At 37.3% G+C, this 18,999-nt stretch overlaps 1 protein-coding gene across 2 annotated transcripts in view; it reads right to left on the bottom strand.

Moving 5' to 3' along the window:
• The window catches only part of GLRA3 (glycine receptor alpha 3), a 100,025-nt gene that overhangs the window by 37,279 nt on the left and 43,747 nt on the right, over positions 1-18,999 (bottom strand). For both annotated transcript variants that reach the window (XM_087737229.1, XM_087737230.1), the window contains exons 4-5: positions 11,192-11,415; positions 8,184-8,266 (exon numbers count right to left, since the gene is read on the bottom strand). In XM_087737229.1, the coding sequence (XP_087593355.1) occupies positions 8,184-8,266; positions 11,192-11,415 (307 nt within the window). The remainder of the gene's footprint in view (positions 1-8,183; positions 8,267-11,191; positions 11,416-18,999) is intronic.

Below are 18,999 nucleotides of genomic sequence, written 5' to 3'. Positions count from 1 at the left end.
TGGCTGAAGTAGAGTGCAGTTTGCAATGTATTTGTTATTGTCTGGCTACTGTCCAGGTGTTTGCTCTTAATTCCATAAAGGTATTACTAGTCACACAAAATCTAAGCTGTGTCATCATAGAACTGGAAAGAAAGGACAGAAAAACCACATTGTTATGTTGAACAGCAGTGTTCAGAAGTTACAGGGCTGGTTAGGTTACATTAATACTGTCTATATAAACCCAAAGTCTGAGGTCTTGCACATGTGTAATGCAAAAGCAGATGATAAATTGTGGGTAATTATGACAAGGCTACCATCGCAGGAGGAGAAGGTTGCCAGGGGGAGTATTTCTTGGTAAAACTCAAGAACCGTGTGTATGCATCGCACTGTAGCCTCTCAGCAAACAGCTTTCTTTAAAGAGACAAGTCATTTTTAGGAGCCTAAAGTCATTCCAGGTAATTAGCTAGTGAAGCATGTACTAGCAGACTGAGACCTCTGCCTGAGATGAATATGAAGTACTGGCAAACTAAGTAGAATTTAGAATTAACTGGCAGTGTAGAGAGCCTGAAACAATTGAGAAAGTTGGATTTGGCCTGCAGAAGTTTTTCTTTAGAAAATAGTCTGTCACAGAGCTGGTGAGAACTGTGAAAAAATGAAAGTAAAACTGTGTGGTCACACTTAGGGAGGGAGCAGGTGGAAAAGATAAGGCACTGGATGAGGAGTGGTTGTCAGGACTTGTTCCTGGAATAGTTGATGCAGGGTTTTGAATATCTGAACATCAAATAAAATGAAACTATAGTGATAGTCTACTCAATTGATCTAATCTATACAAAACTCTTTGGCAGAAGGTGGACAAGACAGACACATTAACTCCAGCCTTTGGACAGCACTGAAAATTGTCTAGCTAGATTGAAAACTTTCAGCATGTTCAATATAGGTTTCAGGAAAGATTGCAGGGAAAAAGAATGTGATCTTGCTGAAGTATTTCTAAGAAGTAAGGGCAACTATAGTGTCTGGAAAAGAGAAAGCCAAACTTTTCCCTTGGTCTTGGTCATCTTTCCCAGAAAATCTTATCTTTTCAAAAATGGTGTTGAGAAGTTGTTACTAACATCCATATAAGAGGGCCCTGAAAGAAAAAAGTAGATTGTAACTTTTTTTTTAACACTGTTATTAATCTTAATAATAAATATAACTTTTTCATTCATCCAATTTTTAAAGTATAGGAACAAAGCCTGCCTTAAACAAATAGGATTCCATTCAACCCACCTCAGTCCACATAACTCTATAGAACTTATTAGAACCAAGCTATATATATCAGTTATATACATGCATGCTAAGAGTATGAAGACTTTATTTTAGCTAATTCAGTATCAGGTGTAGGCATTAAAAGCCCATAATCTCATAGGCAAGACAGCGGACATCCAACAAGTTTGCCTTGAAGAATTATTCAAGTGTCTTGAAATCTCTTCTCCAGACTGTCCAAGGACTACACCATTACAGAAAAACAAGGTTCGTTATTCAGGGCAAGCAATTTCCCTGTACCTTCAGAGACTCCACACCTTTGAATCACAATTGTCTTGGCAATTCCAAGATACCTCCTTTTTTACTTCTGCTGACACAGTCTTATTTGCTAAGTTCTTTCCTTTTAACCACCCTACCATTCCAAGCCATGAAGGATAAAATTTTTAAGCAAACTTGTGACCCAGCTAAATACCAATATATCTTGTAAATTTTCTACTCATTCTGTTTTTTTCGAGGAAGGCCATCCTTCCCTTGTGTCATTTTACAATACCTACAGGCATATTAAAACCTAACTGTTTTCCTCTTGTTCAATACGCAAACACATGAATGGCATGAAACAACTGAGCTGAAAATCTAGCATTCTTGTACAAAAGAGGTTGGTTCCACTACAGAATTTATTTTATAGTTCTTTTAATCGCAGTAATTTTTCTAAATTCTGTTCTCATTTCTTTACTGTTTAATAAGGTGTGGGTCCAAGATTAACATTGGATTTATTCAGCAAACCAAGCAGTTCTTTAGGTAACCAGCTGAGGCAAGGGCTACAGTCATGTTGACTAGAGTTATTTCACTACTCTTCTGTTAGGCATCCCAACAGTGTGCCTCCAGGATAGGCTGCCTGCACATTACTGTTCCTAAGAACATGGCAGAGGTTTGAATTGTGCCCTAAATTCCAAGCAACATGGCAGGGGGAAGAACTGACAGAACTAACGAATCTGGTTTTGGCTTGAGGTTAGAATAAATTCTTCTAATATACATTGCGCACTAAAAATATTAGCTGCAGAAATCAGCTGTGATACATTTCGAGGCTAAATTTATGCTGGAGCTCCAAGAAAGCAGGATTTTATTCTAGGTACTTCTGAGCCGCTTTGCAAAGGGTCTGCCTCTTGCACTGCCCTCTAAGTTGTTCTGACGGAATCTCTCCCTTGGGAGTTACAGGTTTACCCTTCTTAGCCTGAATTTCAGAGAATAGCAACATTTCAGGCCCAGCCCTCTACCACATCTCTCAAACCTAATATTCCTTGCTGACGCCTATAGATTTTCAGCTGTCACTTTTATATTAGTTTCTGTGGGTTCAGCAGCAGTTGTACAGTTACTACTGCCCTTTCATCCTGCATTGGTTGGGAGCTGAAGACTTGTCGTGGTTTAACCCCAGCCAGCAACTAATATCAAATATCTAGTTCTTTGTAGCTGTGTGTCAGGTCTCACTTCAGGTATGCACACTGGGCTGAGTCACCCACCTGCAGAGCAGAAACCACAGGATGAGTTGTTGACAAATTTTGTGCTACTGAAATGGAAAGGAGAGAAGAGGTATGGTTTCCACACATTCAGGCACAGGTGGGCATTGACCTAGTGTGTCCGTAATTACTGTTGCTCAGGTAGACACCTGAGGTTCCCTAGCAGATAAGAAATATACTCCAGTTCTATTATCTTATGGTGTCTTTGTGCTGTTGTGGGAAAGGAACAATGTGCACATCATTTTCTGAAATGCAGTAGTCTACACTGCTGTAGCCTGCTTGCAGATCTTTCCATTTGCACAACCTCCAGTTTACAGACTGGGAGGAAAGAAATTGTACTATTCAGGTAACAGCATCATGTAGTACGGAGTGAATTTTCTCTAAAAATCCAAAAGAGAGGAGGGTGATTGCTTAGAAAGACTAAAAAGCCTCCATAAATCAAAAGGGGAAAAAAAGGCCATTGTTTAATTTATTGAGAGACAATAAGCATCAAATTAAATTATGTGGTGAGCAGGTGCTTTCTCCCTTACATATGTTGCTTTTCATAATATATTTCTTCTTTTGTAACTGAGTTAGTCTTTTCACTATTTGAAAATTCAGGAATATTAAATGTCACAAAGTTATAATTGTAATATATGAATAAAGGAATGCTGTGAGATAAAAGTGAAACTTAAAAAAGAGAGAGACAACAGACTCTACCACATGAAAGAAAAACATTTCTTTCCTGGGAGACAGGCCACAGAAATAAATATCTATCTAGCTGACATTTCTTTGTATCTTATTCAAGCAGAATAAAACTAAAATTATCTCACATGCCTATAGGCTGCCCTGGTGTAAAGCATAGAAATGTAGAAGGGATTATTTCATATGTGCATTTTCATTTGCTTTCTTTCTAAGATACAAAAGCAGCTCATTCTATTTGCTGAGAAATCATTTGGTAAAATAAATCCTTTAAAAATAGAAGACATTTCCACTTCAATATTTTTCAGACACTTCATGATATAAGTGAAGTACTTTAACCAGGGGCAAATCCAGCTGCTTAGACTGACCTTGGAAAAAGCATTACATGAGATGGCTAAAAATAAAAATATCATTTTGGAAGAAAAGCTATACATGAATTTTCCTCTTAGAGCTTTCTATGCTGGAGCAACAATATCAATATTGAAGGAAAGTACCGAGTACTAAACAAAATTATAATTTTATAGCAGAGCTACAACCTACGATCTGTCCTTTATAAATAACTGTTAGCTTTTCTTTGCAACCTAGTGGTAAGATGATTAAGAAAAAGATGAGTGATTTGCCAGAAACAGTCTAATTTGCTTAGTGACACAGGCAGGAGCAAGGCTTGCAAGATTGGATACAGTTTAAAGAAACTGTGAGATAAATGGGCCTTGTAAATTTGTAATTGTACAATGTCCTATCCAACTTGGCACTCTGGAAAAAACAGCAATGATGATCACATTAAAAAGAAACATCTGGAAGCATGGCTGCTGCTGTTTTCCTCCTGCAACCACTTTGGTTTTTATAACACAGCCTGATGATCAGATCATTTACTCAGGGCATGAGAGGACTCTGTTCTCAGTTTTGAAACCCCACGTCTTCCACTTTCCTGGACAGTGCACTAACCACCAGGGTTAGTGCTTCGATCCCCCTGTTTAAGTTGTCTCACTGTGCACCAAAAGTAAGCCAGCCAGCCACAGGGGAGTATGACACTGTGGCCTAAAAATTAGAGATTCTTGGATGGATTCCGGCACTCAGGGTTATGTCAGTTCTTACCTCAGGAGATTTGATATGAAGCCTGGGAAAACGCTAAATGCACCCATCCTCCGTTTTTCTTCTATAATTTTAAAAAGAAATGCATGCCCATTCTTAGCCAAAGACTCTGGAATTTGAATGTTTCTGGACACCTTTTTCTAAGTTTTGGAAATTGGTCAGAGTTCAGACTCATATAAAACATTTTTTTTTACTAGTTACTCTCCTGTCCAGCATGTAGATATTTTTTGTAACTCCTCCAAGGTGTCTATTTTCCTTCCTGCATTTCCTGTATAGATAAACTGGTTTTGGGCAGGTGTATTCCTGCTCTTGAAAGTCTAGGAGCTTGGAAGTTATGTCACTGTGCCATTCTTTGGCACTCTCTCGGTTTCAGGGAACTGCTGTCTTGTTCTTGCAAACCTGACTGGTTATTCTGCTATCAGACATGCAGGTATACCCAGAGCTCCCACAGGCTGCAAGACTTTATGTCTCAGGCCAGCTACTTTGCCCATAGTCTCTATTTTTCAATATTTGGAGTTACAGGTGAAATAGAATTAGACAAGGCAATATGGGGAAAGCTTTATTATTTGTAACTTCCTTATGAAATCAAATTTGATCTTTCTCTGTAACTAGAAGATTTTGAAGCACTCATTTGTATTTTGTCCAGCTCTTCTTTTGTGAACATTGCCTCTCTATACTTTGTGAATGTGCAGTAGGGAATTTAATGCCACTGAACCGAATGATTAACAAGAAGACTTAAAAACAAGACAAGTGAAAAATGCTCTGCTGGAAAATACAGTAGAACATCTACAATGCTGTTCAACTAATAAGTATTAGTTCCCTGTGGTGCAGTTTGTGGGAACTGTGAGCTTCTGCAAGGTTTCTATAAAGCAAAACACGCCTGTTTGTTCAAGAATGCTCAGTTGTTGTATGACCTGTCCTCACAAGGGCTGAAAGAGAGGAAAAATACAGCTGACTTTTATGAAGTTGTTAAAGCAACAATTTCATAACTTTTTAAACACAATTTTTTTTTTAAATTATACCTTTTGCTTGTTCAGTCAAACACTATGATACTTTCTGTTTGAAGCACCATTGTATATAGTGAATATACCTGCCATCTGTATGTACTGATACAACTGCCTCATATTAACCTTGTATTTAGTCACATTAAATAAAAAGGTGACATAGGTTATTAGTAGGATTATCTGCTTGTGTTGACTGTGGAGTTTTCCGTAAATGCTGAATATATAATATTGCCCTAAATTCCTTGACGTTTGCAGCAAATTACTATCTTTCAATTTTAGTAAAGAAAATTTCTGCTGTCAGATTCAGCTATTGCCCTCATATTGAAAGCCTGCTTGATAATATTACCATCTGTCCATTGTAATGAAAGATAGATCTGGCTTTCATACTCACCCTGCAAATTTTTGTAAAAGCATACTATTATGCATACAACAAACACTTCTGACATACCAATTGATAGGTAATTACCTCCCCCTTCTCTAAGATGCTACTTTGTTCCAGTAAAAGCAGAAAAAAAACAAGAAATACTTTAATCAAATTATGTATGTTGTGTTTCTGATCTATAATATATTTCAAATAATCCATATGTTCATTCTATATGAATGATTATATGTTCATTCTATATGAAAAATTATTTTCTGAAATATTTTACTTATGGATCCTAAAAATGTAAATCTAGATCTGACATTAAGATGCATATTTATTTATTTATTTGGTTTTCCCTTGTCATTAATTTTCACAAACTTCAGATTGCTAGAATCTTTCAAAGAATGCTTTATTTTATTTTTATTCTTCACTTCATTAGGAGGATTTTTCTGCTAGGAATCTCTTCCAAAGTCCTCTCATTTTAAGGGGAAAAGACAATTCCCAAATACTTCATATAACAAGGAATATGAGGATATTCTTGTTAAGGCATATCCGTGCCTTCCTCCTCACATATCCTGTGTAAGCTCAGATTGTAACATCAGACAGAACTTTTAGTTTTGTCTTTTTGTCTATGTGTGTGTGTGCTTTGAAATGGCATAGCTGCTGTATGCTTTCCATCCTCTTTATGTTCTAAGTGAGATATCAAAGGAGATGATAAGTACAATATATGATGTGTTAACAAATGCCAGTTTTATTTCACATAAAAAATACAGAATCGTAGAATCATTAAGGTTGGAAAAGACCCTTAAGGTCATCGAGTCCAACCGTTAACCTAGCACTGCCAAGTCCAACACTAAACCATGTCCTCAAGCACCACATCTACCCTTCTTTTAAATACTTCCAGGGGTGGAGACTCAACCACTTCCCTGGGCAGCCTGGTCCAATGCTTGACTACCCTTTCGGTAAAGAAGTTTTTTCATAATATCCAACCTAAACCTCCCCTGGAGCAGCTTGAGGCCATTTCCTCTCGTCCTATTGCTTGTTACTAGGGAGAAGAGAGCAACCCCCACCTCCCTACAACCTCCTTTCAGGTAGTTGTAGAGAGCAATAAGGTCTCCCCTCAGCCTCCTCTTCTCCAGACTAAACAACCCCAGCTCCCTCAGCCGCTCCTCATAAGACTTGTTCTCTGGACCCTTCACCAGCTTCATTGCCCTTCTTTGGACACACTCCAGCACCTCAATGTCCTTCTTGTAGTGAGGGGCCCAAAACTGAATACTTGAGGTGTGGCCTCACCAGTGCCGAGTACAGGGGCACTATCACCTCCCTGGTCCTGCTGGCCACACTATTCCTGATACGAGCCAGGATGCCATTGGCCCTCTTGGCCACCTGAGCACACTGCTGGCTCATGTGCAGCCAGCTGTCAACCAACACCCCCAGGTCCTTTTCTGCCAGGCAGCTCTCCAGCCACTCCTCCCCCAGCCTGTAGCGTTGCATGGGGTTGTTGTGACCCAAGTGCAGGACCCGGCTGTTAACTGAAAGATAATTCTGCAAAGCCTCACATTTTATCCCTAGCTAGATGATACCTTGTATGGACTTCTTCCTCCTCATAATGCAAGGGCTCTACAGCCCTTCCGAAGATTTTCTGGGGGGTGTTCCACTGATCCAATGTGCTTGGAGATATATATATATATATATACACACATATATATGCTGTGCAATCTTCTACAGTTCTCCCTTTGTAGTAAACCCTTTCCCTAATCCCTTCTAGGATGGTTAGGTAAAAGCTACAGATACGTAGCTATAACATGTAGGCCTGCTGAAGAGCTAGGGCAGGAATCTGAAGAGCAGGTACTCAGTATATATCATCTTGTTTCCAGCTTTTAAGGACACTGAGTTATTACCGATTTCAGGATATTCACATAAATCACATAAATCACTTCCGTAAGTTATTCTCATGTTTCCTTTATGCTTTCCCATATTACTGTCCCCCTGTATGTGTGAACACAGGGAAGACTTAAGGGTGAATCCCCATATGCATAAATTTTGCATAAAGGTAAACTGGCACTGGGTACTTAAATTTAGTAGTAATTTTACATTTACACAAAACTGATGATTTTCAGTACAAGTAAGGATGAAAGAATCTCTTTCTTTGAAAATCATGTATGTTTCACAGATTCTTTTGGTGAAATAGAGGATTCTTTTTCGAAAATTTGTTCTTGTACCACTACACGGGGTCTTTCTACCTCCTACGTAGCCGTTGTAATCCCTACAAAAGTATTTACAGGATAATACATTACTCAAACTTACAGCTTTCCAGCTGCATTATACATGTTTGCACGTCCATTGGAAAATTTTTGAGATCCATCGGACAGGAAAGTATTAAAGTCAATCTGAAAGAACACAAAAAAAATATTGAAAAATATAGCACAAAAATGCCATAAAACTGCACAGGAAGAATGCATGAAAACACTGGAAGTCATTAGAAATAGAAGAAAATATATTTTTTCATTAGAAAGCTCTCAAAAGGGATTTATATTAACTGAACCCATTTCACTCGCTCAGCCTAGTATGACAATGTGGAAAAAAATTATTACAGACTTTCAGAAAAACAGATTTTTTCAGCAGGGTTGCCTAACTTTATGGGAAGTCTAGAGAAATGCAACAACAGCATGCTTTTTTGTGCTACAGCAGAATTATTGTACTGTTACAGTATTTCAAATCCTTGACATAAAATTTACCCAGATTTGCAAGATGTCAGCTGCAAATCATGGTGGCAAAGTAATTTACGTCTTATTGTCCTAAAATAAGGTGCTTAAATTGTCAACACAAAGGTTTAAGATAACATTTTATGATATTGATGGTAGACTGAAATATGCCTGTAATTTTGAACTGCAGCTGTGTTTCACATTAGTCCTGATACTTCCTGTGAAATACTTTACAACCTATAGGCAAAAGAAGTATTTTTACATTTTATATCAGCACAATAACTTATCTTTAGAGTGATACTTCTCAGAGGAATGAGAAAGAAGAATATAAGAGGTAAAGGCACATGTTTTCCCTCATCGGCCATGTTTAAGTATCCATTCACCATTCAGGGTCATAACTGCACCTTTCTTTTGCTAGAAAATATCTTGCATGAAAATATTCATTTATCAGTTCAGTTGATAGAATTTCTGCAAAAACACGAGGGGCTTGAGTTCAATTCCTTACACGTGACTCTTTTCCAGAATGGCAGTGCTCTAATCCCTCTCTTAAACCCGTTCCCCTGTTTTTGGCATTGGGGCTAAAGGCAAGTGGGCAGTAGGCGGCAAGCATGGCTGTATATTTCTTTTACCCTACTTTTTCCCTCTCCAAAGCTTCTTGATTCTTTGTTGCTATAACTTCTGTTTAGCCTGCCAGTGTCAGAGCTGCAGGGGGAGACTCCACGGGGGGAACTCAGACTCTGGCCCTATTCCCAAGCTATTAAAAATGGTTCCAAATGCAAAATCTGACTAGTAGGCTAGTAACATGGCAAGTCATTTCAGAGAAGAGACACCTGAACTTTATTCTGTGCTTCAGTAAATATTTTAGTATTTTATATTAAGTATTCATTGAATCAGGAACTGGAACCTTCTCATTATTTTCTTGTCTGAATTGTTCCAATGCAATTAGGGGAGGAGGAGACATTAGGGAATGAAAAGAAAAATCAAATTTACAAATCTTCATTTTTTTTTTCTTTTAATATCAGCACGTTAGCAATTAGCATGTCTCCCCTCATCAACTGACTCAAATTCACACAACAACTGAACTAGATGTCAATTGTATAATTTTGAGTCTGTTTCAGAAATTGTAATAGTTCTTAATTAAATCATGGCAACATAAACTTTCTGGCTCCATAAGAAACACAGGAGCTATCGGGCATCTGCTTTCATCACAGTCAGTGTTTGCTTTTATAATTTAACATTATAATATTTCTCATGTTTGGTTTTTTTCCCCATTGCATGTGACCATGAACTTGGTCTGAATTCTACTGAAGTTGCAATCAAAACTTGCTTCAGTTGAGTGGTGGTGTCTATACTCTGTGTTGTACGTATCTGGAGGGAGTAGGGCAAGGACGAGATGTTATTTGATTAGAGTGGAACAACTGCCAGTGCCTGTCAGAGTGACTCAGATAGTCTGGAGAGAATTGATTTAGCTTTACTTTCTACTTGGGTCCGGAGAAGGAATCCTTTTTACTTGCTTTCCATCCATTTCTAGAGACAGAATACATGTTGTGACACTGAAGAATGATTATGTTCCCAGACTGGCAGACTAGCCTCCTTTTAGATATGAAATGCTTGTAGGAATTTTAACCCAAACTTTTCTCCCTGTGTAAGCTTGACAAGACACTGCCCACTTGCACTGGAAGGAGGGAGGAAGGAGACTTCCTTGCCACTGATACATCCACGCAAGTCACAAACATTTTCTTTTTCTCTTACTATGCAAACTGTTTTACAGATTCCTGATGTCTCTTCAAAAAGCCCAATTACCTGTTAATGCAGTATCATAAAAGCATGCAAAGCAAAACACTTAAGTGGACAAGAAGTATATTTATTTTGAAAAGTATAACATTTTGCACAAGTAGGTCACTATTAATACCAAATCTATATCATGTCTAATGAGGCATTAGTATAATTATATCCAATGTGTCTCTCATTAGATCAGGTTTTTGAAGATAGTGGTAAAATGCTTACTAATGTCTATATTAATAAAAGGAAAGTGAGGAGAAGAGAAAAGAAGTAGAATAGCTAGATTTTGTCAATACTTATATGTGATTGCTGCTTACAGCTTCTTAAACCTTTCAAAAGTTTACTTTCCACTTTTCTCTCCATCTCCAGCAGGAAGTGAACTACTCCTTAAATCTCATGCTTCCTGAAACAGTACATGTTTCCATGTTGAAGTGCAACTGCAATATCCAAAAAGGAGAAAAAGAAATAACATTGGATTGTGATGACATTGGAGGCTACAGTGTGTGAAACTCGTACATAGGCCAGCTCAGATTGTAATGCCCCAGGATTATTTGCTCTGTGCAAGTGCCCCAGCTCTTCTAGGCTCAGTAACTGTACTTTAAAATGAGACACTTTTCTTTTTGTCTTTACTATGCATATTTCTAATGAGAGATCATTTTCTATTTTAGTATTAACAATGAACAGTAATGATGATAAAGCTCTGTATTCAAAACTCACATTTACTTTAGTGATAGCTCTGCATGTCTAGCAACTGAAGATATCCATTAGCAATTCTTAGGTATACTTTTCAGCTTCTATCTGAAAACAATCAGTTGATTAGAGACTCACCTGATGGAATAAAGTACATTTCCATTTTTGAAAATTCGCAACAACTTATTATCTGTTGTAACTTCATGAAAGTTGGCACCTTTTTCATTAGCAAAGAACAAATCAGGTTTCCAAATTGAATCCAGCATGGATGGATCTAAGTCTAAAGAGTCATCTGGATATTCACTGTATGCGAGACGTGGATCATTCCAATTCTGACGGAGAAAGATGTTCACTCGGTAATCCTGAATGAAAGAGAAAACAAGCAAAGCTTTACCAAGCATAGGGTTTTAGCTTTTATTTCATTTCTTAGCCATGTAATCCCCTGTCCATCTGTGGATAACAAAAGAATTACTTAGCTTAATGCCAGCATGATACCTATTTATATTAGTGGGGACACAATGGATAAAAACAAAGATGCATTTCAGGGCAATTGAAAAAATCCCAAGCTAATGAAATCCAACCTCTGTGTACAGTTCATATAACTCCATATAACTCTACCCCTACAGTAGCTTTATCTTGAAATCAAAATGAGAGAAACATAAAAAGAGTTTTATGGAGTTACCTTTTTCTGCTCAATTCCTGGTGGAGGCATTCCCACTTCCCTCTCTTAGGCAGTGAGAATCTGTCCCACTGGAAGGAAACCTCAATTAATTTCTTTTCTCTCTCTCTAATTCTTACATATTTTAGACACACCACTTAGACTTCCTATGCCTCAGTTCTGTAACAAAAATTGTGTGAGCAGTACCTTGCCATAGAGCTGTATGAGAAAGACACATATGTTCCTTCTCTATTCAAATATGGTGAAGATCATATAACTCCTTATGATAAATTAGCTTAGGTACAAGTGGAGTCACCTTAATTCCTACAGATAGTCCTGTATTAATGAAAGGTGTTTTTATAGGAAAGACGAGTGGAGTGCTTCAAACTTCTGGAAGTCATTTTGGAGTTGTATATACTCTCTGTCAGAGACAATGTTGTATTTATGGCAGCACACTTTCTTAAAACTTTACTGCTCTGAAAGATGAAAATATTTGTTTTTTTAAAAAAGTGCATATTAGCATCTCATTAAATTATATCAAGAACTGAGAGAATTGAGACACTGAGCATAAGGACATACGGACTATACTTTTATTGGTCATAGATGATTTTCCTCATTATTTGCACTACTGCATTAATGAAAGAAGATAAAAATAAAATAGAAACAAAGACATGTTAGGTGCAGAGGGGAAATGGGAGCTGGTTGTCAGACCTTACGTGACACTTCTAAATGTAATAGAAGTAAATAACATCACTTGTTTATTGTTAAAAAAGACAATGAAAACTAATTTTAAAAAGAAAACTTTTTGAGTCAGAATGCGAAACGAAGTGTTCAAGGCTGAGTAGTAGAATTTGGCCAGTAACTATGGGTAGTAGTTATTAGTGGTTAGAATAACTAGTTAAAACCCCACTGGTATAGAAATAGTGGGTACTGTTGAAATTCCAATGTCGTATCAATATTTGGTCTTATGAAACTTGGAACATGTAGCCATACAGTTGTGAGAATCATGCCAACAGACATAATAATGGACAACAGGAACCTCAATATGCAACATTTACTCATGAGAAATAGTTTTTTATATCTTCAGCATCCTGCTGTTTTCGTCAATTTAATTACTCAGCATGAATAAGGGTAGCCAAATATGCTAAAAACATGCTCACCAAGCATTTATTTCTTAATAATCAGAAAATACTGCATATCATATAGAGAAAGTCCCAGCAGAGGATTTTATATTCATATAACCTTATAAATTTTCAAGACAAAACCAGTAAGTGGAAAACTACACTTGGAGAATGAAATTAATTCAGATTATTGTTTTCAGCAGACATGAAAAAGGCTCTCTGACCAAATGGAACGATATAACATTAAATGCCAGGTGGAAAAAGCATAGGATTTGTTAATCAATTGCTTTTTAAAAAAAATTGTTAATTAATTTGTTAACCCCCCTTTCAGAAAAGGACTGAAAGAAATTTCCCTTTTTTTTCATCATGGCTAGTGACAGCCTCAAGAGCCATAAAAAGTTCTTAAGAGAACCTGTTGGTATTTTTCATAATTAGCACCATGGTGTGATGAAACCTGAGCCAGGGATTTGTACTTTACAGATGTAGAAACAAGCCTCTTCTTTTTTTTTTCTAAAGTAAACCAAAACCCTTAGACAAGCTTGTGCCTCAGTGTTCATAGAACCGAGCTTTTGGTGTCTTCCATGCAGTAAGAGGACATAATACCCCCTGAGATACCCTTATTTTTTTGCATGATATCCCAGATACGATGTAGTACCAGTTCCCCTTCCAAACCCATGTATAAAATCAAAAGGCCAGGAAGAAGCAGGATGTGGGAGTAGTGACGGCTCTTTCTGCCTGTCCCAACATGTGGACTTGTTGCACTGAAGGGAACATTAGCTCTAAACCTGGAGCACTGGGTGTGAGCACTGCAGCTCTCAGGACTTCATCTGCACTTCAGCCAAACCCAAGCTTTAGCTTTTAATTTCTGTAACCTGAAGTATGTCTATTTATTTTACTTTTCTCTGTAGAATATGATGAGTTTATGAATGGGCTTACTTATAAAGTAAGGGACTTCTCATATGTGTAAGACAGAACAGGTGAAAAATGCCTAGCAGAAAGTTGAAATGAAAATGGAAAATGGAGAAAGACAAATGGAGGAATCTGTTCTAGGTTATATTAATCTATTCTGTATGTCAGTTTGCCTAAAGTGTATTTGTTTAAATTATTTCCAGCTTTTAAGATGAAAAAAATCCTAGTTAAAGTTTTCATTGAAGCAACTGCAGCTATTTTTCATTGTTCTCTCCCCTGGAAAGTCTGATTTAAATTGGCTCTCATTATTCACTAAAAAAAACTCATAGTCTATCAAAAGGAAAAAGATACATTTGACTGCTATTGTATGAAGGACAAGTATTAATCATTTCAGTTTATAATTACACATTGTAAGCATAAGGCTATAACTGCTTTAAACAAGTAGGGCTGTTGGATGCAAACACAGAGACCAGAATTAAACTACTAGAATTGATTTGTTTTCTTACAAGAGGATTACTATTCTCATGTGCTACTTGTCTGGAGGGGTGACTCCTAACTCAAATAACTCTGTGCTGGGCAGGTTCCTTGAGGGGAGAGAGAAATCATCAGTTAAGTTGTGGTGACTTCCACAGCCACTTGTGTAACCTCAAGGCTGCCATCGTCTGAACAGCTGCTGTGCCCTGGTTCTACAGAATGAGACTGATTTATGGGTCTTCCCTTGCTGCACTGTCTTTTGAAACCCTTAGCCACAGGGTGAACTTTCTTAGAGGGTCAGTATACTGTTCATCTGCTTCATAGGGCTCAATAAAATAAAAATTGGGAGATCAGGTAATTGCTTTTTGCTGTCCATGCTGAGGCTGAGGCCATTATGGACTCCAGTACTAGCATTTTGATTAGCAATGTCGAGCACACAGTGAAATGCAAAATACTCACACAATATGTTGATTTCTTCTTCATTATACTGATACAGATAGAGCTATATTGCTATAGCATACAGAATATAGCTAGAATGCCTTATGGAAACTTTTGCACAAATCCTCAAGATATTAATTGCCTGACTCTCGCTGGTTCCTTTAATGCATTTTTTAATAGGCACTGTATTCCTTTAATGCATTTTTTAATAAGCACTGTATGTGGAATCCTTCTAGATCTGAGAGAGAGAGATATCATAGAATCATAGAATGTCCTGAGTTGGAAGGGACTCACAAGGATCATCGAGTCCAACTCCTGTCCCTGCATAGGACAACCCCAACATTCACACCATATGTCTGAGGGCATTGCCCAAAAGCTTCTTGAATATTGTCAGGCTTGTCACCATGACTACCTCCCAGGGGGGCCTGTTCCAGTGCTCCACCACCCTCTGGGTGAAGAACCTTTTCCTAATATCCAACCTAAACCTCCCCTGGCATATCTCCCTGCTGTTCCCTTGGGTTGTATCGTTGGTCGCCAGGGAGAAGAGATCAGCGCCTGCCCCTCCCCTTCCCCTTGTGAGGAAGCTGTAGACCATGATGAGGTCTCCCCTCAGTCTCCTCCAGGCTGAACAGACCAAGTGACTTCAGCCGCTCCTCGTACAGCTTCCCCTCTAAACCCTTCACCATCTTCATCGCTCTCCTCTGGACACTCTCTAGTAGCTTTGTATCCTTTTTGTACTGTGGCACCCAAAACTGCACACAATACTCAAGATTATATAGATATATACATACACTCAAGTTAATATATATATATAAAAGCAAATATCCAAATAGCCCTTCATTTGAACATTGCCTATCACCTGCTCTCATCATTTTTGAATTTGCACCAAATCATCAAATTTTCATGCATAAATGAATAATCTTCCAGACCTCTACTTATTGCAGTTCCAAATACTATTATAATTTTGACTAATATACCCATCTAAGTGAAATCTAGATTTGTCTTCTGTGTAATATAGTCAAATGATTCTTGCTTTATTTGTTCTAGCTCACTGTAAAATTTTAACATGAAAATCTTACGGACTTTCCAAGAATACTGCTAAGACTAAATTTGAAGGCATTGTGAGAAATATTGTTCTTGTGAAGAATTTTATTTTATACTGATAACTATGCAATTTTTTGTTCATGTCCATTAAAGATCTGTATTGAAAAATACTTGAGTTTCTGGTGAAGTTGTAAAAAATAGCATAGAAAGCAGATGCATTTACTAAAGTATAAAATACAAAGATTTGTTCATTAAGTTTCCACCAAATTATAGGAAAAATATAAAGACTTGTTTGAACATATTTTTACTAATTTTAGTAACTATATGTATTGCAAGTGCTTGAAAATCAACCAAGAGCAAGGCCCCATATGTGTAGATTATACACATGCACAGACTAATAACCCCCCAATGGTTAGATTTCTCCCTTTCCAGGTTTCTACGGCTGTTGCTAACAGCTCCATTGGACATGATGCTGGAAAAGCTTTTTGCAGACAATGGCACAGACTGGCATTTACTTTGTTGTAAGGAAAGCTGAATATGATCCTCTGTACCTAAGAAATTATTACAGATGTATTGGGCAGACCTGCTCATGTGAAGGCTGAAGTGAGGTATGAAAATTAGCAGGGTGACTTGGAGTAAAAGGAAGGCAGAACTAGAGGGAGCTAGTAGTGGCATAGGGTAACAGGGAATAATTTAAATGATTTCAGTAGATGTTACAAGGGAGAGGAATACCTATCAGGAAGAATAAGACCCAAGGGAATCCTGGCCTAAAAACGTAACCAATGTCTTGAAAAGCCACTTCAAAATAAGTTTAATTTTGTAACTATAGTGGGCTATTTGTTTTATTGAATTTGTTTATCACCTCATAGGGAATGAGAGTATTTAGTCATACAGTTATGTGTGTGTTATCATTCCTCTCCCCCTGTCCACCCCCGCTGACCGCCCCCCCCCCCCCAAAAAAAAAAAGTCATCAGGTGCTGAGTTATCAGGTGTTCAGGCACTAGTAGAATAGTATTAGTAGTTTCATATTTCAGCATAGGATCCCTGGCACACCAGCCTAACAAGGAATGCTGTAGAGCGTATGTCACTTCGTTTTCTGTTTTGTTTTTTGGGTAAATGAAAAACATCTTTGGCCTTTATTCTACAAAATATTACAATTGCCTTACACATTTTATCTTCAAAATACTTTTACTTCTTAGCCTTGATGTAATTTGTTGAATAGGTTGCTTGCAAGAGGCTAATTAAAAGCCTTTAGCAATTTTACCTTATATTATTTTAATTTTTATGTAAAACTGTGGAAAATAAAAGTTAGACTTAAGACTAACTCCACAACTGGAAGATAAAATGGAAAACTAAGCAGAAAATGGTTCTTTTCTGAACGAGATGAGTTCTGCACAATCCAGTATAGTACTAAACTTGTTAGTGCTATGGATCAGCAGTAAAAACACAATACTAACATTTTTATTTTGCGGTTTCTACAATGAGTTTTCCCCTTGCAACATATGCTTTCCTGGTTTATCATAGCTAGAATTTTTTTTTTTTTTTTTAGAAAATTTCACAAAAACTGAAGGATGATTTTAGGTTTTGTTATACTGATACAAAGGTAGTAAAATGTGAGGACTTGATGGATACAGATAGTTGTCTTCTCTCCCAAGTTTGCTTTCTTGTTCTCATTGCTGTACATGAAAAGCTACTATGTTACAGAACAGGTTAATAGTTTTAAGTTTTGCTGGTGAGATTCAGTCTCTGAAAAACATGCAACTTGACATGCTTTTTATTGCTGCCTTGATTAGTATAATTAGACAGGATGCCCTGTGGCATATAAGTACTTTGTAGTAATAACATCTTTCCATTTTAAATTCATTCACTGGCCCTAAGCACTATGCCTGCACTTTAGGTAACCTAATTACTTTGGGTAAATTTATAGAGTTTCCTTAGTTTTCCTTTGCATATCTGAAAATTTCAGACTGGACCAAAAGCTATTCAGGTAATTATTTCAATATGCCTTTGATGAAATTTCCCTAGTATAGAAACTCAAATATTTAAACTTAAGTAAGATTCTCAAACTGGTAAGTCATTTTTCATGCAGGTTACCAATGTCATTGCAAAATCAAAGTAGGAGAAGACCCTTGAAATTCACACTGACATTTGAGTAATGTAAATATAGTTTGTGTGATCTGAAGGATTCCCCTATATTTCCTCATGCTTAATAGGTGGAATTCCATGATTACTGAGATTATTTATGGTGAGGCCTCATCTGTAGTCATGCATGTTCAGAAAAAGAATATGTAGAAGAAGATGCAGAAAAGGATGATATAGGACTGGACAGGATAGCCAGTTCTGAGAGAACAGACAGGAAAATTTTGATTTCTTTAAACCGGTAAGACAAAGGACTTGTATTATGACTTGATTGCCATCCGTAAATATACTGAAGAGTAAATATTAGAGGGAGAAAACATTTTAAATCTAAGGACAAGAACATCCTCAATTATCAATAAATTTTGGCTGGACTGAAATGGCTCATCCTTCTGCTTATCATGCTAATAAACATCAGTGATCTTTTCACTGGCATGATTTATTATTGCAAATAAGGGGACGCTTCTTTATTTTTTATTATATTTTTGCATTATTACAGGTCTGAACTGCAGCAAGGATAGTGCATGTATCTACGCTGTATGGCAGTTCAATTAATGAGTGAAAAAAAATTGCAACAGACTCCATGCTCCACCATTAACTGTAACTCATTAATTTGTCAGAGATTTACCATAGCAGCTAAAAGAAATTAACTGTGATTTAAATTGATCACTGAGTACTTAACTTTAATTGACACGTCAAATCTGTGTCAGAGTAACAAGATTTGACGAATCCCAAACATTCCTAAGAACATGCTTTTCTGTACTGAATAGCTGTAGGGCATTCATTACAAGAAGCAATGTAGATATGCTGTTGATTATGATAAAGAGTTTTTCTGACTCACAGAATCCTTTCTGATGATCTGTCCCTGGATGATTCCATATGTGGAAGCTCTCTTTCCAGAACTGATTTTGGCAGTGGGTAAAATTAAGGGTGACCTTATTGCTCTCAGTCTGGAATTACAGAACCCATGGAGACGCTGGGAGCAACTGCAGTACTGCACCACTCCCTCAGTAAGAAGCAATTTTGTGAATTTTCTGTAACCACAGGATTCCTCCGTCAGAAAGGAATATCTTCATTGATGGGCCTTAGGAGAAAGCCTTCCTCTTGCAATTTTTCTTTCTAATCCCGTGACTCTTACAATGTTGTTGTATAAGGGCAAGTACGCA

This window comes from Nipponia nippon, unplaced genomic scaffold (genome assembly GCF_047370975.1).
Source record: "Nipponia nippon isolate SJK-2023a ecotype South Korea unplaced genomic scaffold, ASM4737097v1 scaffold_6, whole genome shotgun sequence".
In the NCBI taxonomy this organism is placed as follows: Eukaryota; Metazoa; Chordata; class Aves; order Pelecaniformes; family Threskiornithidae; genus Nipponia; species Nipponia nippon.
The sequence above is the reverse complement of the archived record's forward strand: the minus strand, read 5'-3'. Positions and strand labels throughout refer to the sequence as shown.